General features: G+C 38.3%; 1 protein-coding gene across 1 annotated transcript in view; it reads left to right on the forward strand.

Annotated features, from left to right (window-relative positions):
- Window positions 1–5,221: 5,221 nt before the first annotated feature.
- The window catches only part of tbx15 (T-box transcription factor 15), a 36,574-nt gene continuing 18,450 nt past the window's right edge, over window positions 5,222–23,345 (forward strand). Inside the window, exons 1-3 of the mRNA XM_006639213.3 lie at window positions 5,222–5,854; window positions 17,661–17,868; window positions 22,918–23,019. Coding sequence (XP_006639276.2) covers window positions 5,653–5,854; window positions 17,661–17,868; window positions 22,918–23,019 — 512 coding nt within the window. The 5' untranslated portion in view covers window positions 5,222–5,652. The remainder of the gene's footprint in view (window positions 5,855–17,660; window positions 17,869–22,917; window positions 23,020–23,345) is intronic.

The following is a 23,345-nucleotide window of genomic DNA, read 5'->3' on the forward strand; positions in this document are numbered from 1 at the left end:
AGCTTTCCGCTGCTAAGCAGGCTGTGGAAAAATGTAATGTACATATTTGATCGTGTATGCATGGGATTGGTAAGAAAAATAATGACTTTCAGGCTTTTAAAATTACAGTCCAAAGGTAATAAGCGAGGTTAGATGTCTTAAATCCCACTGACGTCGTATAGCATATTGCCTGCAATTTAATATAAATATAAATTACAACTTGTTATGGTGACGTGTAGAGTTGGCCGTTTTCAACTTGAATTCGAATAGGAATGTTTGACCTTGGCCTTTTTCTGACATACTATTATTTCCTTATACTGTATAGCCGAAGCTATGGGATACCTTGCCGGGGAAGAACATACTGCTGTTCCGTAGTTTGCCCACAAGGATGGAATAATGTTCCCCTCGCTCGTCAACATCATCGCTATAACTGTAGTTGTTATTGTTCTTGTTGCAACTGTTATTATCATCGCCCCTTTACATCTTATCATCCTGAATTAAAAACGCATTTAATTAATTTTGCGGTTCGCTTAAATATTATTTTACATTTTGAGTATTATATACCGAACTCAATCCCGTCACGTAAAAATATCATTTATTATTTATGTTATTTCTTGTGTTCTCCTTGCTGCATCTGCGCGTCATCTCAACTCTAATTATCAAGATAACACGATAATAAATGTGATCAACGTCTTTATTATTCGCCTCGCTTCGCTAATTTGCAGTGCGGTGTTGCTATAACCTTAGGCCATAGTACTCGCGCAACCAAGACACCAGAAATAATTGCGAGGTATTAATAAGATCTTAACCTCAGATCGTTGTGAGTTTTTGTGAGCGCGTTCCTCTTCGTTTCCTGTAACGGGTTCTTTAAAAAGAACAGTCCTTTAAAGTTACAGAAATATTTCAAATACCATATCACGATGCGGGGTTTTTAAACTGCTTTTTTTTAAAAAAGAAACATTGGCGATGCGTCGTTCTCATATGTCTGAATAGATGTATTAAAAGGGAACTGAATTCTGACAGGATCCTTTTTAAACGGTAATCTGAAAATATTCTGCTGTTCCTTTGCATTCTTAATTACAATTATAACATTACTGACATCCGGAGTTTTTCTCTGTCCTCCGCAATCCTGCTCTCGGGTCGGGTTGGTCTGGATTAAAATGACCGTTTACTTTACAACGGTATACGAGGCTAAAATGCAATACTTTTAAATTAACTTGTCTTTGCCGTACAGTTACGGAAATAATGACACGGATAAAATGTACTAATTCAGTTTTCGCTTCCCGCCTGCAGGCAACCTCACAACTTTAACTGTTGTTGGTGTTTCCATACAGATGGGGCTGCGTGTCGCAAGCAGGACGATTAGGATGACCGCTCGTTGCGTCTATACGTCTATTTACCCTGCTTGGTGTTTTAAAATCATGTAAAAGCCCACTCATCAGTGCGGCTGTGCTATTGTTTTTACCCAATGCCTTCCCGAACATCGCTAATTCTAGGGCCAGTTATTTATCATCGTCGCTATGAAATGGCAGCCAGGTCAACCTGCTGCTTCAGTGGAAAAAAAAAAATCATGAAGTGCGGAATGCCCAAAGACCAGACATAACAGTGTGTTTTGTGAATAAAATTGACCAGTCAGGGAAATAGGAAACTTGTTCAGCTGACGTTAAACTTCAGTTGAAACCTTAAATGAATGCCTTTCAGTATCATGAAAGAAAATCAGCTGGTTAATAGTTTTCTATTTTTATAACCTTTTTAAAATATATATATATAACGCTATAGCCCCGTTATTTAAGGAGCGCTTGTTATTATATCTAAAAACGACGGTTTTGCACCTGTCGTCACATGTTAATGGGATAAAAGTCGAGTGCGCTGCATGTCGCGATCGTGTTACGTAAAACATTCCAATTATATTTGGATCTGTGCTACAACCTTTGACCTCATACAGGACTGAAACCGGACGGTGGAAAAGGCGCTGAATTGCATGAGACGCAATGGCGTAGGTTTTCGAAGACAGGGTTCTCGTTAATGGAAATACAGTTAGTATTTTCTCTTCGATATTTCTAACAGCTTAAACAGAATAAACGTATAATCTTTTTTTAAATGAACATTTAAATGTATATGTGTGTATATATACAGTGCATGCTGTGGTGCTGGAGCGAGGGAGCAGAACGTGAACAAAATGTACTGTACGGGTTTATCGTTTCTTTATTAACATGACATTAAAGGTGGACAATACGCAATGAGGTCTTCTAAAAAGTAAAAAATGATGTGACTATTTCGACGACTTTAATTTGAGTTGCCAGTTTCTGCTCCCGTCGCTACCAGACATTCTGCTGAAGTTGGTGCTAATTCTGGGTCTGAACACCTGTGTGAGTTTTGTGACTGTGGGTCCCAGTATTAAGCTCAGTGTTTTCTGCTTTCCCTCGTTACACGTGGATGCAAGTCTGGGAGTGACCGGCTTGTTCTTGACAGGGTATTTTTCATCAGGAAATTTCCGCAAAAGAAATTCTGGTCGTCTTTTTATTCCGTTCCATTCCCTTCGTGAATCACAGTTCTGTTTTCTTTTCACAAATCAAGAACGAAATAGTGAAGAACATCAATAGAATAAAATGGACTGTAAACATTTAATCTTTTTTTTTAATACCTGAAGAAAATTTCGGGAACGTTAACGCGAGTGGGCGGAAAAAGTCATAGAAATAAGCACAATTACAGGCAACAGACATTAATGGGAAATTATTTTCTGCCATGTATTTTTAAAAGATGAATGCACTTATTTTGATCATATATTGTATATATGTTCAACAAAAAAAGTGAGTTTTTAAGTCGCACCAAAATAATGGTTAAATTACTCAGCGTTTACGTAGCTCATATACAGTATAAGTCGCGGTACTACTTTAATATTGTGCTATTATATACAATATAATTAAGACAATACGTTCATCGAATATTATTTTTTAATTTTTAGCCTGCCTTTTTACGACTCAAAACGGGAGCCGTCCAGTAACGTATTTCCTACTAAATAAATAGTGTACATTTAATAGCAGCCTGCACAAAACTATATCGAAAACAAGACATCGGGAAGAATATTATTTTTCTCCAGTACAGTTTCAGCTTGCACGTGTAGGATAACAAAACACGGAGATATCATTTTCTGAACTGAATCAAAAAAACGTGCCGTTGTTTGGAAAAAAAATATTTTGCTGTTTTTTGATTATTTTTTTTCCCACTGCAAAGCCAGAGTACCTCAATCTGCATTCCTCCTACCAACGATCTTCCCAATCGAAACGTTTGCAGTCGGGTGCTCTCCGGCATATCCCGTTTCGGCGAGCAGTTACTTTGACACACACATTTAATAGTTCAACACAGTGACGAGTACAGTAAGAGGAATAAATAAACACGGATATAGAGTCAACTCGTCGCGAAACTCGCGGGGAAAGGCAAAACCCTCGAGTCGAGGTGTGCTTTCTGGAATATATTAGGCTGTGTGTATGCGTATTTAGGTAATGTTAATAAGCAAGATAACATTTTGTCAACATCACGGCAACGTATACAGTACGTGTCCAATTAAAACCGTATTTGTTTGTCGAATTAATTTTAATTTAATTCAGAAAGACGGTTTTATTGCCAATCCAATGACATCTTAAACGATTTGCGCTGTGTAGCAGGCTGGTATTTTGATTTCACTGGTTTTCTGGGATAAGCTCTTAGTGTTTGCATAAAGTGCGATTTTTCTCTCAATTTAAGGAGTTAAAATATTACTTTAACTCCTTAGAGTTTTCTTTGCGTCTTGCGTTTTTGTGGTGGTACAGAACAACCTTTTGTATATAACAGAAAAATCTACAATTTTCACCAAATCCATGCAAAACCATTCACTACTAATAACATCATTATTAATGCTGCCATCTCACCTAAACTAATGTCAGCTACATCTGCTATTATGAAAACAATATGTACTATTGCTGGTTAAGTAGTCAATAATATTCCACTTATAATGTAAAACGTATTGCGGAGTCGATAAAGTAGATCGAATATAAACGATGAAACCAGGCAAATGATTTAAATGTCATTCCTATCGGCGTCGCGTTTAGTTAGTGTTTTTTACAGATAGATGTTTGCGACGTTTAACCTTTAACGAGTGATTCTGACATCAATTATCATTGTGAAAATCAAATCTAGTGAAATAAACCAGATATCCAGCTCAACGCGTCGTGCTGTTTCCTGTACACAGTTCATTGGAAATCTCATCGCAACGACCAAGCCACCTGCCATAAACTTCAGAATGGGACAAGGGTTGTTTCCTTTAAATATTGAGGTTAATTATGAGAATAAAAAGATCAGCGCTCTCATTCAACAACAGGTATCCTCATGTCAGACTAATGAGAAAATAACCAATTCACGTCTAACTGCCGTGGCATATTGCATGTTTTAGGATCATACCGTACGTGCGACCTGGAATAAGAGTCCTAATACGCCTTTTAGACTGAAACAGAGGGAAAACTCGCGTCTCGAAATGTGAGCCTTTTAAATGTGGTCTATACATGAAAGAAAAAAATGTATAGTATAGGAGACGTAATGAATCCGAAATATATGTGCCACACTCCTAAATAAACTGCTTTCATCACCATATGAAATACCTAACTTGCATCACAAAAATAATGCACTTTTATTGCTTTTCTAGACTCATTTTGCGATAGTTGTATGTACGGTAAATGTCAGGTTGCATGGAATAAAAGCGCATGCACATGGAGACTTTACTACTTTTAAACTCGGAAACAATGATCGCAAAAGCACGAAAGAGGGCCTAAAAGACGTTTGAACTTCTCCGTTGGTTTCCCAAATACAGGCCCGTCGTCGAGAGAGCCGGCGAGGTGTCTGCGCAGAACTCCTACTGCAAGACAAGTGTGAGAGACTTCTTGTACTGTATAGACTAAGAGTCAGCTCGGCGCTTAAGAAGCCTCTTATTATTTTAACGTAGGGAAACCATACATCAGTAGAATACAGATGCTGTGTGCGTTTAAAGCTGCAATGATATTCATCAGAATATATATAAATATATGTGTTTTCCTTTAGACGGATTGAGCCTAAACCGCAGCTGTCGCGGTGGCCACTTTTTCAGGTGCTGTGATGCTGTCAGTGCCGCGCTGTGCTGATGGGGTTAATTGAAGGGATGTCCAGTAATGACCATCTGGTTTGAGGGCTTCACACCGGGGGGTTCGCGTTTCTCCGCGCCGCCATTGGGCGACACGTTTCGCTGCGCTCCCTCTCCGCGCCGCCCATTGGACGCCCGGCGTTTGACAGGGGCACGGAGGCAGCCCGGTTCCTTCCCGAAGAAAAAAAAAAGTTCCGCAGAAGTGAGTATCAATCAGAGACAGCCCGAAAGAAGCGAAAGAAAGAAGAACTGCAGCAATCGGCGCTCCAAAGCCCGAGATCCCTCCAAAACAAAATCTCCCGACAGGTTTTAAACTAGGAAAAGCTCCAGGCATGGAACCTCATCATTAAAAGCTGATGTAACCCTTTGCTAGTCATAGTCGCTGGATTACTTTTTTTTTGGCAAGTGTTTCCGTCTTTAACATTCTCTGTAAGTGTTTTTTTTTCCGGGTAATTTTGGAAGGAGCTCTTTTTTTTGTGTGTGTGTGTGAGTGTGTTGTTTTCTTCTCTTGGATTTGCTGTACAATGAGCGACAGAAGGAGATCCGCGGCGGCGCTTAGTTCCAGGGCTCATGCCTTTTCAGTCGAAGCGTTGATTGGGACGAACAAGAAGAGGAAGCTGAGAGACTGGGAGGAGAAGGAGTTGGAGTTGTCCATGGAGAGCCTCAGCCCCAGTGGACAGCTAGGAGACGAGGACGACCCGGCTCACTGTCTGGATATCCACCCCGGTTAGTGCTCAGACGACAGGCTTGCTCGGAGGCAGACATCTCCACAGCTCCGCCGTGCGCCCGCGGGGGCTGAGAGATTCGAATAGAGTAGAGAAAAAACATGATCCCGTCTTGCCATCAGGAAATATGGCACTTTAATTGTATTAAGGCCCGTATCTGTAATACTGGATGACTGCTTGACTGGTTGTGTGTTTTTACAGATAATTTAACGAAACGAGTTCAGGAAATAGAAATGACCACAGATATTGGCTGGATTAGTCTTACATTAAACAATTTAATCCAAGTGCATTCAACCGATTCATCAGTCAAAGAGGTAGACGAGTAAATAGCTGAAGGCTCGTCTGGACCGTTTTCTGATCATCAGCAGGCTTTAATGTTATTATGATGACACTTATTTCAACTGTCATACCTGTTGGTATGGTGACATTGTGGTCCACCTGGAGTTTTCACATATTTTCGTACCGCAAAAGACCCCTTATTCCACTTTCATAGTATTGATCGATTATTCGGGTGTTCGATTTTGTTCTGATTTACAAAATCTGTTCCCCGTTTTTTTGGGATCCGGCAAAAAGTATGAAAATTCTTTATATACTTATTTTTCCAAGACGAAACATTCAGAGAGGTTTTGTCATAGTCCAAATATGTCTGCAGGTCATTTCAAATATGTCTGCGGGTTTCGGCGTGTTAAACTCTTACAGACATATTTCATTAAATATTTCTATTTATATAGTGTCATGCACGCACGCATACAAGTATAAATACTTCAGTGAAGTCTAGGGAAATCAATCTTATTACTTCGAGTATCAAACACGATCTCCTGAAACCGCCGCTTCACGATATTTACACGTGCAGAGATTGATTTGCCAGATTAACAGCGGAGAATTGTTCTACTTATTACATTAGGAAGAGGCCATTCTGCAACGAGTTCATGTGCACAATTCCTAGATGATCGAGTTGTTGATGCTCACAGAAAAACAGTACATGTAAATTATTTCATTTCTCCTTTTATTAAAATGTAACACAGGAGGAAAACAACTAATGTATTTGTTCACTATTAAAACAGAAATGTATACCTTCGCAATACATGAAAAGTTATATTTAAAATGATAGGTATATATAGGGAGAATTCTATTAAATAGAGATCGTTAGAAAAATAGTTTTGATAATGGAGCAGCTAAATACATACAAATCATGAAACAGAATTGTTCTGCTAATGTACACGCCAACAGGGATTTAGAACCAAGACATATGTTGACCTCGCTATTTTGCAACGTTGTGTAGTTGCGTTCTCTTCTCAAAATCTTTTTTTGGGGGGCTTTGAAATCGGAACTTGTTATGGATGTGAATGCTCTGTATATGAATTGAAAAAATCAAATCGACGTATGCGCGAATGTTAAATACTACCGGTGGTATTACACTGGGGCATCGGACATCGGTTTGTAGTGTCATTTTGCGAATAGAATACACACGTTGAAAGTATCAGTACTGTCATATTCCCAATGTCCTAAATGAAATGGTAAATGTATTTTAATTTTCCTGCAAAAATGAAAAAAAAATCCGAAATTTAAAAAATTGTTATATATTATAATCACGCTTAGTTTTATTTTAAACCGTGCAATAAATTGCCAACAACCCTGTGCTGCGATATTTTGATTTTGCTGCGTTTCTTAAACCATTTAAAGATACTGTAATTTCATTTATTCTTTCAATTGTTCTTCACCTACCGAGCAGTGATATAGATGCAATTATAATCCAGTTATATCTTTCTATAAATGCTCCATCCTTCACATAACCTAGTCGACATAAAACTGATTTGTTAGTAATATTATATATTTTCTTACAATTATTCATTAATGAATTAATTAACAGATTTTTGAAAAATAACATTTGAAAGCCATCATAATTTTCAAGAATATGCTCATATTCAAAATATTGCAGAGTGGTCTATTTAAATAATTTTAAATACATATTTCGACCTGCCGGTTAGTTTCTCACAGTGAGCTGTTCAAAATCGATCGGGTGACGCACAGCAAAAGTCCTGCTCACAATTGATCAAGCTGCTCTAACTATATGCCCATTTCTGCGAATTTCTATTGTAAAAAACGAACATAAAATACCGATTTTTATTATTGTCATTTTATGCCGTTGTTATTATTATCACATTAGTAGGCCTTACTGTTATTGCGTGGCGCAGTCGAGTTTTGATTTAATTATACTGCAAAATTTACTCGTAGGACCAGAGGAGTGAGTTATTTACGCGGATGTGGAATATTAAGACTTGAACTAAAGTTTGATCAGATGCTTATAAAGAAGTAAAATATCGATATTTATATTATAATAAACTTTGATTTTTTTGTTCACATTTTTTGTCGTTCACACCTATTTAAATGCTATCTCACTTTGAACGCCTATCCATGTCAATACGCGACAGCTTGTTTTGGGGATCATTGCATTGAATTTATGAACATTAAAATGGCCTGCTTTTCCATCGGTAGAAATTGAAAGTGGGACATATATTTTTTGGTCACAATGAAAAGCATGTACTACTTAAAACATGATTTGAAAGTTAATCAAGGTAAGAGGATGTACTAAATATACAGCTTCACAAAAAAGTAGGGTAACCGGTTTCTGCGGGCGCTCTGCGATTCCGTACAGTAGTTCAACCTGGACGAGTTGTGGTCGGAGTCTTACTAAATCACTGTGAAACATTTTCAGTGTTGTAAATTAATGAAAGCGACATGCGTGAAAATTAATACATAATTCATAGTTTAACAAATTCATTCCCGAATCAATTTCCCACAACCAGAAATAGATGCCTTCTCTTGTTAATCAATATTATTCAGTTCAGCGATTACTGAAGAACAACACTGAGATACAAACCTTTTTTCGTTCTGGGGTATCATTTCATTTTGAGACACCAAGCGATGTGACAGTAGTATTTTTTAAATTGGTGTGATGCGCAGATAGCCAAGCGCCTAGGCCAGTGCACAACAGCACGTCTTAAAAAAATAATTCATTCTCACACGCAGTTATCATAATTGTACATGCACGACTTCTTAATACCAATAACTAGATTTATAAATAATCTTCAGTTACTAAATAATAATAGTAAAGGAGTTATTTTCTCTGTCAGAAGTTGACTGCGTCGTCAAGCTAATGAATTTTCATTCAGTATTCTTTGCACAGTATTGTGCTCGTACGTATTGTTTCACAGCCACGTATTTTGAGTAAGGGATGAAACTGGGAGTTCCGTTTCTTCCTCCCAGATGACAGAAGCATTAAAACAACTCGACTGTGTTAACAACCGCAGCTTCAATAGCACGGGAATGGGAGCGATTCGGATTGCTGCGATGAAAAGGAGATTCTCTCTGGGAACTAGGCCGTTCATAATCCCCGAAAGGGGAAGGGGAAACAAGATATTCTAACATTTATATCACTCTTATCTACAATTAATTTGGAATTAATTAACACCCGAAGAAGGCTCCACAGCCGAAAAGTTGTGTTTCTTTTCCTCTCTTTTCAGGAAGGAATAAACCTTTACTTGTTCCTCTGACGCAGCCGCCCACCTGAACTACAACATTCATTTTGCCGATTATAATAAATTATCCCAAAATGGGGAATAAGTATTTTTCCTCATGAACTAGACCGTAATGTGTCTCACAGCCCATAGTCCAGAAACACACACCAGCCGAGTGAAATGTCTTGATGTTAAATCATTTCTGTTCACACGTCGTCCTCAGTCTTCTGCGCTTCTGCGCTTTACAAGAGCTCGCCAGCAGCGCGACTCCCAGCTCGCTCGTTTGTAAAAAACGGAATAGATCGGTAACAGCAAAAAGAACACCAGCTCCTGTCACGTCTACCCGTGACTGTGAGGAGGATATTAAAAATAGCACCGTGGTGGTGAATTCTAATCGAGATTTGTGGTAAATTGTGACTGGCTTTAACAAGAAAGACACGCATCTATTTAAGAAAATCCCAGTGAGACAATCAGGTTTTACCGAAAGATTACTATAAAAATACATTTGCGAGATTACTCGTATTAACTACTGTACGTTTGGGCTGAAATAAATCAAGTAAATACAATGGAAATTTAGCAGGGACCGACGCTATTACGGACGGCGCCGGGAGAGTGATTGGGCCAGCTCCTGGATAAGACACTGCAGGTGATTTCAGTTTCCTCGCAGAGGACAGCACCGGCGGCTGAGCAAGTCGCGTTACAATTTCTAATTCCTGCTTTATCGGGGTTAGCTTTGGTCTGTTCCTTGGAGTCGTGCCCCAGTGTTTGAAAACCTCTGCATCTTGAAGGCTATGGACTTTGAAGTTTGCTGGCACCGCATTTTTCTGAATGTGGGTGTCCTGTCTTTTCAGCGCTGTGTATGATCATCAGTGAGCAAATGGTAGCCTACACACTTTCAGAGCAGCAGCTTTCTTGTGGTCAGTGTGTGGTTATTATTATTATTATTTTTTGTTCCTTAAGCAGAGAATTGTTCTCAAATGTTTGCCTTCAAAATATTATATGCTGTACACTTGGAAGTACATGACTGGAGCAAAAATTAAGATCAAAAGTTTCAGAAAACCAAAAGCATTAGCAAAGCAGGATTCATCACGGCTGTGCGCCTTTTCGGATGATGGGCCTCAACGAAAAATGTGAAAGCTCTGGAGCAGTTTTAAGGTCAGCTCCATGAGCAAAATGGAGGTGTTTTATTCTTCTGATATATTGAATAAAGATATTAAAATATCTTTATATTTTAAGTATGTCCAGAACACTGTAATGAAAGGACTAAAAATTACTATCTTCTTTGCATTTTATAAATATTATAAGTGAACAATATACATTTGTGATAAACAAATCTGTTTTTGATTGTACTCGTTTTGCTATTGAGTGCATACATATTTTTGGAAAATCTAGACTTTCTCTTGCAAATAGGTAGGACAGAATTATATATTATAATGAAGTTTCGCATTGTAATGTTAAACTTTGAGTTAGATACACAGCAGTATAGCAATAGATGAGTATGATATCTTTTAAATAAATTTACAATTTAAAAAACTAAAACAAGCATTTTTTGACTCTATCGATAGAAAAAACAAGAAAAATCTTGTTTTTTAAAAACTGTTTTATCATATGCAAAGAGAAATAATGAAGGCCCCATAGTACCAGACAGAAGACTGCGCTGATCTCTATACCATACAGAACCCCTTGCTCTCAGGAAGTACTTTTAATTTGTGTCAGGATTGAGAACTGTGAATCGCTGTTATGCTAAAATATGAAGCTATGGCCAAATGAATCTGCAATAATTTGGTACCATTGAGGCAGATTCTGCACTTTAAATACTTTAAGTATCTATTTCAATAGAGTGAGAGTTTCTTAAGATCTAAACCACCACAAGGTGAATCATGCTTCCCTGTAGTTGTAGTGAAATTCTCAGTATACTGTAAATGTCTTCATTACTTCTGCCCAATTGGATTATCATGCCATGTACAGTACACTAAGCTGTGTCTGTTTTCTAGAGAAGGGTAGGGTTGTTCGGATATCACTGTCCGATGGTCTTATGAACTGTTCCTGCAGGGTCCGCCAAATTTGTTCCTCACTTTTGTCTATTTTACTTTATATTTTTACTCTTCGTTATAATGAGTCTCTCGGCTTTAACAGACATTGTACTCGGACTCTCAGGTCTGACCCGTTTGCTTATTTTTCTCACTAATTAATTTTGCTATACCAGTTACCAGACTTTCAGCCTTGTACACATTTGAGGTTTTCTGTGGATCTGCCTGATGTTTTCGACCTGTGGCTAGTCACATTATTGTGAAGGTGTTTCCACTCGTGTAGACATGAACATGTTTTACGTGGCACTTCCTTGTTGCGGTAAACCATTGATGTATAGTTTGTCCATGCAGTTGCAATTCAGTTGTTTTTTAAAGATATGTACTGTGTGTAACATGCTATGGTGCTGTGTTATTATAGCATTGTTTTTTTCATTTAGCATATGGTTGTGATTTGGACCCATATTATGCAACATAATCTTAACGTTTCATTGTTTGCACAGGAGTACGGATGCTTCTCTTTGTATGCACACATGCAAATTATGAATATATTTTAAACATGTATCCAGAAAATTATATGTGGATGTATTTTGAGTCCAACTAGACATTAAGTCACTGATATATCAATTGTATACACACATGTATCATATGGATTTTGTACAATACTTGGTGATTGTTTTTGCCTGTGGACCTGTCGAGTCTCAATCCAACAGCTTTTATATATAACCACTTACTCACCAATTTCTAAATACTTACAACGTTTTAATTTTGTTTGATGGAGCAGGTAATTTGTTCAATTAAGTAACTGGAGTTCACCTGGCAAGAAATCTAAATACCCTTCAGCTCTCAAACAGCATAGTTACCCTAATGGAAAAAATAACTTGTTTAATTGATTAATAGCTTGCAAGTGTTCCCCGTCGCTCGAAACAGGAAATCTAGACCGACCTATGAAATGCATTGGATTGGAATTCTGTCTCCATGACCAGGGTTGGAGACCCCTGTTTTAGAGAAATCACGTAGAGAAGGTACTGCGTATCTTGAAAGCATTGCGTCGAGACGGTGGTACAGATTTTCCGCTTCAATAGCTAAATGCAACACATATGACAGGTTTTATGGAGAGTGGGCCATGATGATTGACAAGAGATCCTCGCTCTCCTTTTGTTCCCATGGTGCCCCAGTACATCATGTTTTCCCGGGATCTCTGCTGTGCAGCATATAAATGTATCGAGCCAGGAACCACAGTACATGGTGTTTTTTATATAACTGTTGTCAGAAGGACTTTTCATCATACATCAGATGTTATCATAATATTACATTGATGGAAGGCTGGCTGTGATTTAAATATTGCTGTAGGATCTAAATATTATTATCCATATTAATTTATGTTCCAGTATGAGCATTAATACCAATGAATGGAAAAAGATTCTCTAACTTGTGTGTTCTTTTGGAGACATAGTCATAAATTGGCACTAATCTTCTCCTCTTGAAAACAAAAATTTCAGATCATGGCCAAGATCATGTGAGTCTTCTGCGATGGGTGAATTTGTCAAGCCTACAAGTAATTTTTTAGTTTACAGACCATATAATTGTATTAGTAATACCATTTCTGCAGTTAATTTAGGTGTACTGAGGCCTGCTCAAACTTTCCTGTCCCTGACACACGCGTAGTTACAAATGTTAATCGAAGTTTGGATTGCTGCAAGGCTGCGTAGACTTCTTTCTGTATATAATATAACAGTGTAGTTCCATAGATAACATTACACAGCTAGTGTCTGTTCCAGCGCAGGCCTGTGGGGACTGCACCTGTGTTCTGTGAAGCCCTCAGCATTTACCAGCTACCTACACAGGAGTCCAGAGAGCTGGAGCCTTTACCATAGGTCATTTTGCAAAAATAAATCTAAAACCGAGCTTTAGTAGAAACTAACCTACCAGCTGTAACTCTTTTCATATGAGATAATTTTGTTTTGTTTCTTTCCAGTCTGGTACTTTTCTCATACCTCTAAGGTTACCCATCCCATTTTGAAAACTGACAGACGCGCCTGCTCTCGGAAGATGCTCGGGCCTGGTTCGTACTTGCTGGGGAGACAGGGAATACCTGAATACCTGGGGGCTGTGCCACGTGTGTGAAACTGATACACTGGCTTCTTTTAAGAAGTGGCAGAATGAGAACCTTGAATCAATTAACTAATTAACTAAAACGAGCTAGATGGGCTGTGTGGCTCCCTCTCTTCTGTAACTTGTCTCATGTTCTTAAGGTGTTCCTGGGACCTCATCTGTGGAAGCAGACTGCAGCAGGGATGTCCCAGTCCTAATTGTCACTTTTCTCCTTTGGCTTGTAAGGCGTATCTGTCTGAATGCTTTGGTGTATTACTCTATTCATGAACAGAAACAGGGATAGTCAATCCCACTGTTATCAACAGAACTAACAAGTATTTCAAACAGAAGAAGAGGACGTATTGGTTGATGTCCCATTCTTGAGAGCATTATTATTTGTCTTAACACAAATGTCTAAATTAGGCACTTTGTCGTAATGCCATAGTTAGTAATTCACATATCCTATTAATGTGTCTGTCAGAGAAGAATATCCTTCTACTACTTTCCTTTCTATTTCTCTTCTACTCCTTTTTATGTTTATTATTATGCAAGTGTCATTTTATTAAATTCTAAAGAACTGTATGATATATGGTATATTTATAAACCCTCATATTTATAAACTTCAGATTGAAGGGACAAAATCTGCTAAAAGGGAATTTTGTCTGTAAAAATCAGAAATAATTGACTTTCCCTGCAATAACAGGCACACATAATAAAACAAGATCAAAACAACCACCACACAGGTTAGGTTAGAAATTCAGGAGCAGTGCTGGTGACCCAGGGGTAGGTCAATTGCTTGCAATGGGTGTTTCATGTGCTTTCAAGAAATTCTATGCAGTGTATTTTCCACACGTGAAATAAAGAGCTTGTGTATTTCTGATTGGACAGTTCAGATTAGAAGCAACAATTTTCATTGGCTGTGTTGATTGCAATTGTTAAAAAATAAGTCTAAAAAATCCACCAAGCATATTTAAAGTATGTATTTATGTTTTTTCTCCTCTAATAGTGTGTGTAAAAAATGTATTTTGTGTTTTAACAGACACCCCTTCCCGCCAGTAGTTCTGTTAACCGAGGGTTTGCTGTGCATATGTCACACTGTGTCCTGGGCTTTAACATGACTAGCTCAGTATATCTTTAACAGATAGGTGCTGCTTGTTGAAAATGTGGACTGTATTTCCAGTGAAGGCAGTTGTTCCAGTCTGGACTGTTTCTCTGATTCCCTGCTCTGTGTCAGCCTCTATTAAAGACTCACACTCTCCTGTAACAGCTCCAACAGCTCTCTCCACTGTTTCCCTGCACAGGAGAAGCTGTATGGCCCTCTGAGGTCCCTCTCCCTCTTGCCAAGCCAGTAATCACCTCGATACTTAAAAGCAGGCCCGTTCAGAATAGACACACACAGGATCTCTGGCAAATGTGAAGAAAGACACATTTCCAGAGTGTGTTTCACCGAGGTGAAGTATCTGTTTTCTACTAACGCAGGTAAACTACAACAGTAGTAATTTCCCTGGTTTATACATTAGAGTTATTATGCTTGCGGTGAATGCACAATTTAAATCCGTGAAACATAATATTCATGAGACTTGCAAGATAAATTTGAACAATTACCTAAAAATAAAGCATTCATATTCGATATTTTTAAGATGAAATGATGTGTACACATACAGTATATACACAAAATAGAGGTGTATAGAATGAAGTTTAAGGATGGGTGCAAATACACTGTTGTTGTCTAAAGTATACTTTTCTGAAAATACATTATCATGGAATACTGTTTATTGCAAGACTTCTGCAGATGACAAGTCATTACAGTATATATCCTGATAACCAGGCTTTCGTAAAATCACAGTCTTTTAAAAGAGCTAAGTCTTTGGCTAGTGTACAGTGAATACAATTTGCTGGTTGCAGACATTTTGACAAAGAATGCCAGATGTTAGAAAAATATGTCATTATCGGCTTCATTACTTTCTTAAGGACTACTCACTGAGAGGATGAGAGATGCATTTAGTTCCAGTGCTCATTTGTTGTGTTTGAATGCTTCTCCGTGTACAATGAGGGTGCTGTTGTGGGAGGGGAGCTGTTGACACAGGTCAGACCGAGAGATGAAAGCTGGTTCTCTGGAGGTCTGACCTGCATGTACAGTACGTGAGGTTGAATTCAGGTGATACTTGTTTTCTCCCTACAACCTGTAGGTCCTGTCTCTTACGCGAGGTCTGCTCACTCTTTGATCAGATTCCCTCGAGGAACTCCTGTTTAACATTACCCCAGAATGTCTATGTGCTGTTTGGAAATTTCTCAAGATCTATTGTCCTGTGGTTGTAGTCCACTCTAAGTAACCACTTGCTCTGCTGTTTGTGTGATCTGTAAATTATTCGGGTCTAAATGTGTACGTCTACTGTGCAAGCCAGACAAGAGTACTATTCTACTCAACTATTTTGCATTTAATTTTTATTAGTTACTAAAATGTTGCTACAAGGCAATGATTCCTTAATGGGCAGTTACTCATTTTAAATAAAAAGTAAAAGTACTTTTTTCTTTTTCTTGTGTACAGTATTTTAGGTTTTCTATATTCCGTATTCAATGAATGCAAACTCACAATTACGTGAGGTGAATAATCCAAAATGGAGCAATTTAGTCTAACATTATGTAGTCTGTATGGTTAACAATATTTTAATGCTGTTTTTTTTAATTTTCTCATGTATTTTTCTCACATATTAAACACATACACACAATGTAATGAAAATATTTTGTAAGGCAAAAGTAAAACAATTGATTTTCATAGAAGGCTAGTTCTAATTTCAGCAGCCCTTGACTCAGAAGTGGAATTACACCTGTAATTAAGGCTCTTGTAGGGGCCGTCCTGTTGTGTGGTAAATGTACTGCAATAATTCAACTCCTCTAGTCACCAAACTACGTTTCCTTAATATGACCCAGTCTGATGCGTATGTTGTGGTTCCAGATTATACAATCATTGTTTGTTGTTGGGAGTCACGGGTCATGGTTGTGAATCTTCTTTCACTGCCAATCAAAGATCATAATTGTCTATAATCTAGAATTCACTGGTTCCTGTTGACAGATGCAAACCTTCACTGGTTGGAATGTGCAATTTTGTTCTCATTTTTAGCCTTTAGGGGCTGTTATTGACCATCCCTAAACCATAATGGTAAAAAAACAATCATTTTATATATCGTCCATCGAACATGCGCAAATACACTGTTGTTCTTTTGCACAGCTTTAAAACCAACTTTGAACACATCAGTAATTGTTTAAAGCTATTATTGTTATCGTTGTTGTAGCTGATGTTGTTTTTGAACATGAAGTTAGGATTTCCTTGCTCTTTTGTTTTTACATGTGTAAGAAATCTGAATGTACTTCCTCTCAACACACAAATATCACATAAAACATTACTTTAGTGTTTGTCTACAATTAGCAATACATGTCTTACAGCAGTTATCTAAATTGGTCTAGAGCTCTAGACGGACTGTAATTAGGGAACAGAAATATTTGTATTATAAAACCTCCCTTTTCAGCTTTGTACATGTATTCTTTTTTATAATGTTTATATTGTTGCCTACAGAAAACAGTGAGGCGTCAATTTAAACTGGACTGAAAGCATGAAAAGGCAATAACTCCTATCGGTTCTGATACCCATTTGTTGTGGTTATTTGTATATAACTTTTTAAATGTTGATCAGCTTTATGTCTTATAACACTGGGCTAAGGTGCTTCGTGTTTTAAAAGTTCTCATTTATAGAGTGATTTTAAACACTGAAAATCAGTTTTGTGTGTTGTGTAGCGCAATACAACGATGTTAGTGTATTATTTTATAAAGCAAACTTACAATACCGTTAATGGGCCATAAAATCTATTCTGTTACCTCATAAATATTTACAAAGCTCTAGCGTGGTCAAGGGAAATTGAGACCTAGTAGAGCTCGGTTGCATAGCTGTGGTGACAACACGTGTAAACAAATCTAAAATGTTCCATGAAGTCTGCTTTTCTGTGCGGTGCGCTGAAAATACGCTTTATCCGTAGGTAATATTTTCCTAAAGATAAAGACGCCGTAGCGGTCGGCTCCGCGCACAAGCAGTGCAGACGCGCCCGGTCTGCTCCGCGGCTCGGGAGGAGTTCTGTTCGGCCGCCCGCGATCTCAGCCTGTCTGTGTCCCCCAGAGGCGGAGGCCAGCCCCGGCTCGGACAGCGAGGGACTGGCGGAGCGCACGTCCTGCTCCTTCGAGTCGCGCTCCGACCTGTGCCGCACGCCCGCCGACGCCTCCCCGCCCTCCTCCATGGACGAGATCCAGGTGGAGCTGCAGTGCGCCGACCTCTGGAAGAGGTTTCACGACATCGGCACGGAGATGATCATCACTAAAGCTGGCAGGTAACGCTGGTTTTCCATCGCCAAGTCGTGAACAGTACTATAACAACTACCAGGCGATCTCCTGCCCCCGTGATACTGTTTTAAATGAACTGCCTGCCTTATTTTCTCCTAAAAACGTTTTCTGTGTGTATCAGTGAAAGAAGGGGCCCCCACAATATGTAAAGCGCTTTGGGATACTTCAAAAAGAAAGCGCCCTGCAGAAGCAAAATGTTTTAATTTCGTTTAGTTCACCCATTGCTCCACGGCAGAAACACGGTGTGTTTTTTTTTCTTTTTAATTTTCGGCATGAAGTCACCAACACTGATTCTGCTATTTTTAACGTTGTCTTAAAACTGGCTCAGTTCTTCCGACAGCTGTTCGGGACAGACCTTTACATAATAATAATAATAATAATAATAATAATAATAATAATAATAATAATAATAATAATAATAATAATAATAATAATAATGTATTTAAACGTTTTTAATAAAGTTTTTGTTTTCGTTTTTTATTACAAATTAAAATGACCCCAGACAGTTATGGTAACGTAATATTTATTCCAAACAACAACATGTAAATTCGAAATTGTCAGCGAGTATCCGACTGGGATGCAGATTAAACAAATTAGGGACATCCCGGGCGTCATGTGTAGTCGAATCAAAATATAAATTTGTACATATATTATGTTGAAATAAATATTTGAACAACATATAAATATACCCGAAGAAGGCTCCACAGCCTCGCTTTGCTTTTCAGCAGGAATAGACCTTTACTTGTTCCTATATAGTTGAAGTGATCGTTTTCCTACTGTAGTTACTTCTGCGACATAGATCGGAAAATAATCAATTTATTTTCCAGCCGCTTTATCCAGAGCCGAAGTTTCTCCCGGCAAGTTAACGGGCGCAAGGCAGGGTACACCCTGGGCGAGACGCCAGTCCATCGCAGGGCAGACACACAGACACACACTCACGCCAGGGGCAGTTTTCACACAGGTCAGTAACTCCACCAGCATGGCTTTGGGCAGCGGGAGCCCCCGGAGCCCTCGCACGCCAACAGGAGAAGAACATACAAACTCCACACAGACAACAGCCGAGGATGCGGACCACCGCAACAACCGCCGCCGGGCCGCCCGCAGAGTCTAAAAGGGGCCATACGGGTTTCTGTACGGATGTCTCTGAAGGAACTGTCCTCAAAGAGCTCCAAGGATTTTAATTAAAAACCATCAAACGCCAGAACTCTTACTTCCTCATTTGCTCAAGGGACTTACAACTGGCTGTTAATTCTAAACATGCAGAATATCGCGCACTGCCTCAGAGATAGAACATTTTAGAAACAACAAAAACATTATTTTAGAGCACTGCTGACGCATTACGATGGATCGCTTTTTTTTATTTGCAAAATAAGAAATTCATTTCTGTGCCGAGGTCATGACGACTTCTGATGGAATATTTTCTCTCCGTGTGATCAAAGACAAAAGCCCAGGAGTAAAAATAATTAAAGAAAATATCATTCAGATATAACTTGATATTATTAAATGACTTAATATCGTTTTATTCGTTTGCAACAAGGAAGTACAGTATACCTACTACACATCCACAGACGATCAGGAAGCTAAAGACTTATTAATAAAGAATTTATTTAAACATCATGATGGACTACTAGGAACCGTAGGTCTGCGTAAGAAACGCAGACATAATAATAATAATAATAATAATAATAATAATAATAATAATAATAATAATAATAATAATAATGTTTTATGTACGTTCTATAATGTTTTATATTTTCCAAGAGTAAGAAAAAATGGAAGATAGCAGCACTATTAAGACCGAGGACTTTGAGACCGGGAGAAGTGCAGAGGAGCAGACAGACATAGTTCGGTCGAAGCCTCTGAAGAGGAATTTTTAGAGTCTGGATTTGAAAGGGATCGGGAAGGCGACTCTCGCGATTTCCTTGGGGACAACATTCCAGAGCTCTGGGGCGCTGCTTCATATCGGAAGTCTAAGTTAGATAATAGCAAATTTTGTAACAGATCGTTAATTGTCATTCCATTTTCTTAAAGTTATCAGAGTAAAAAGGAAAATAGTAAGTAGCAGGCCTAAATTCTTGATGAGGTGTGAAACATCTTACTTTGCTTATACATTTACACATTTAAATATAAATATAAAATATAAAATCCAGTTTTTTATGTTCCCGTGATATTGACGCGCTCAGCGTTTTGAACAACCGTAACCGTCGCCAGGAAAAACGGACTTTGAACAAGAGGATGGTTATCCGGAAAACTATTTTGATTCAAATAGAAATTGAGTTGAAGAAGCTGGGTTTTTCCGTCTTAACGAAAAAGATCGAGGTCGGTTTGATGGCATCTTCTTGTATGTAACTTTTCTTATACTCTAGAATCAAATTCATTTTTGTAGATTTGCTCCTACTTTTAAAGGCTGAAATGTGGGCAATGTAGAAGACTTTTAAACCGAATTGTTGTCATAGCCGCGTACCATAAACCCAGCACAACGTGTTTTCCGTGTGTAGCCATCAATCTTCAATAAATCTTAGGCATATTATTAATTAGTAATACAAATATTGAAATAAGTAATGGAAGAGGTGTGTAGTGTGAATCCGCGCGCTCGAGAAAATTAATTGTTAATCTATTTACAATAAAAATAAACAAGAAATGCCTATTTTAATCAACATAATGGAGTAGTTTTAAGTAAATACATATGGTCGACAAATGTATCATTCGTGATAATTCAAGGAGTGCACAATTCGTTAATGGGTAATTAGAGAATCGGTAAGGAAGGATTTTCAGAATAATCTGCTCCTTGTTCTTCCAAAATAAGGTTAATTTAAAATATTTATTTGACCACTAACACCTAAAACTTGGACAACGTGAGTTTGATTTATATATATATAATATAGAACCTTTTCTTTCATAACGCTTTGATATTGGATGCTCCTTCGCTGTACTGTACCTTATCGGTTTTCAGCAGATAATTCGAAATGTCCCGTATAAATAGAATATTACATTCTTAATTTGTTCGCATTAATAACGGCGTGTCGCTAAATTTCGTGAAACGTATTCTCGCATATTTTAAAACACACAATTGTTAACTATTGTTAACAATGCTTTTAATTGACATATTTATATATATTATGAATAATATATTTAATAATGTCTTCCCTGCTATTATCACTATGTCTGAAGTTGCATTTCTAGACATTTTACTAATATTTCTAATATTGTTCATTTATATAATGGAAACGTATTTTACATTATGGCTAATATAGCAATTGAATTAAGTTACCAGATACTTACAGTATAGTTGCAAATCACTGTAATTTGTTATTGTACAGTGCTAAAATGAAGAAAAAAAATAGAATCTGAAAACTATTGTTTAAATAAACTGTAGTTTTACTATTGTTTACTATGTCTAGTATTATTTATTATCTGCAGTGCAAACAATAGATACTCGAACTGTTTTTCCTTAATTGGCTAAATTCGCATAAACCTTGTGTGATGAATGACATTTTAAATTCATACCACCTTAGCGGGCATCCTTGAACAAGAATTAACTTTCGTGTTTTAAAAAGCCTTTTTAGAATCGTGGGGCATTGATTTCATGGCTCTGTTTTTAATAACCATACACATTTCAAAGTAAGCGAAAGTTTAACAAAAATAACTTTTTCTTTCATTATGAGGGCACCAGTTTATTGTGTTTCTCTAGGGGGAAAATCTAGATTTTGTAGAAGCAAAAATAAAATAGAATTAAGTTAAAATATGTTTGAATCAAGTATTATGCTGAAGTACATTTAATTGTTGATTTTCATTTTTTTTGGAACACATTTCATTTTATTGAGGTTTATTGAAAGTTGATCTATCCTACAATGCCAGAGGTGTGTATATAGGCAGTAAACTATATAGTACATTTCCCTGTTCCTGTTAGCGTGCAATCGCTCTTTAGATTTGCTTTCAAATGCACATGGACTGTGTTTGGACTGTGCAGTGCATTGTGAAAACATGTTAAAATAATTAAGAACATCATCGTGCTGACGTCAGTTTTGAAAAGAAGCAGAATCACTTCCAAAATGGTTAAAATCTTTTGTACTGAAGCCCAGAATGACTGGGTTTCCTTTAAGCGGGTGCTCTAATCATATAAATGGTGATCACTTGGGTCCAAACAATGTCATTCAAGATGATGTGTTTTATAGAGGAGCTCTGTCATTTTAAAGTCAGAAACTGTTACTTGCTGGGGTTAATGAGAGCAGAAATGAAAGCGAGTCAATGTGTAGAAACAGTTCTCCGAATTGATCAGTGCCTGGGTCAATACATTAGTCATGAACATGCCTCCTGTAGCCATAGTAGTGTCTGCCTCAGTGCTGTGAGTCTGCTCAGTCTGTGCAGTAAGGCACTGCAGTCCCCTGACTGTGTCCCATTCCGGCCAGTTTCCTATACTCCTGTAACGCTCATTACAGTGCTGGTCGTTGACATTTGCAAAGCAGCACTGATGTGTAAATACACAGGCAAATTAAACCTCCTGCCTTGTTTGCATCCTTGCACTTCTTGTGTACTCTACTGGAGCACCTCGGCGCTGAGAGACGGCGGATAAAAAGGAGAAACTCTCACATGCAATCTTGCCTCCCACTTCCGCTGTCTGCTGGTATGGAGGGAAAATGCAGATGACTGCCTGTTTGATGTTGAGCAAGTGACACTCTGCAGAGCTCGTGGGCTGCTGGTGGGTGTGCAGGAGGAGGCATGCGGGTGAATGAGCTGAGCTGAAGAGCACCGGTTAGCTCTACCTCTCCACGTGTGAGAATGTCGCGTGTCAGTAAGGCTTCCTGCAGGAACAGTATCGGAAATGGAGAGGAGGGTCTACAGGATTTCTGTTGGCCCACAGGCCTGTTCTTAGGGCCCATGTCCGGGCCGCAGGAGAGGCAGCAGTTAAACGCAGAGTGAAAGCATGTTCTGTTAAAGCAGCCCTAATACTGAAGCTGGTCGTCCGGGGATGAGCTGAAATCAGATTTCTTCCAGCCCTGTGTTTCATTACCCTTTTTTCCCAAATATATTTCTAGGAGAATGTTTCCTGCCATGAGAGTAAAAATCCTGGGCTTGGATCCACATCAGCAGTACTACATTGCTATGGACATAGTACCCGTGGACAACAAAAGATATAGGTAATCCTGTTCTTTCCCTTTCGCTCAAGCACATTCGCTGCCGATCTAGTAGTCATTTAAGTATTTCAGCAATCAGCACAGTCATAATAATGACTGCTTTCATTCCAATCTTGGGGATCTGCAACAAGCACCCAGCCCAGTTCTTGGAGCCAAAACTCCGGCTTCTTTTCAAGAAACAGCTGGACGAGATCCTCAGATCAATTAATTACTAGAACCCAAACAAGCGAAACAGGCTGCACGGCTTCCTCTTGTTTATAACCTCTCTGATGTTCTCCTGCTCCCCTTAAGTCTCTTAACCCAGACTCCTGGTACGTGTGAAAAAGATG

Source organism: Lepisosteus oculatus, chromosome 15 (assembly GCF_040954835.1).
Source record: "Lepisosteus oculatus isolate fLepOcu1 chromosome 15, fLepOcu1.hap2, whole genome shotgun sequence".
Taxonomy (NCBI): domain Eukaryota; kingdom Metazoa; phylum Chordata; class Actinopteri; order Semionotiformes; family Lepisosteidae; genus Lepisosteus; species Lepisosteus oculatus.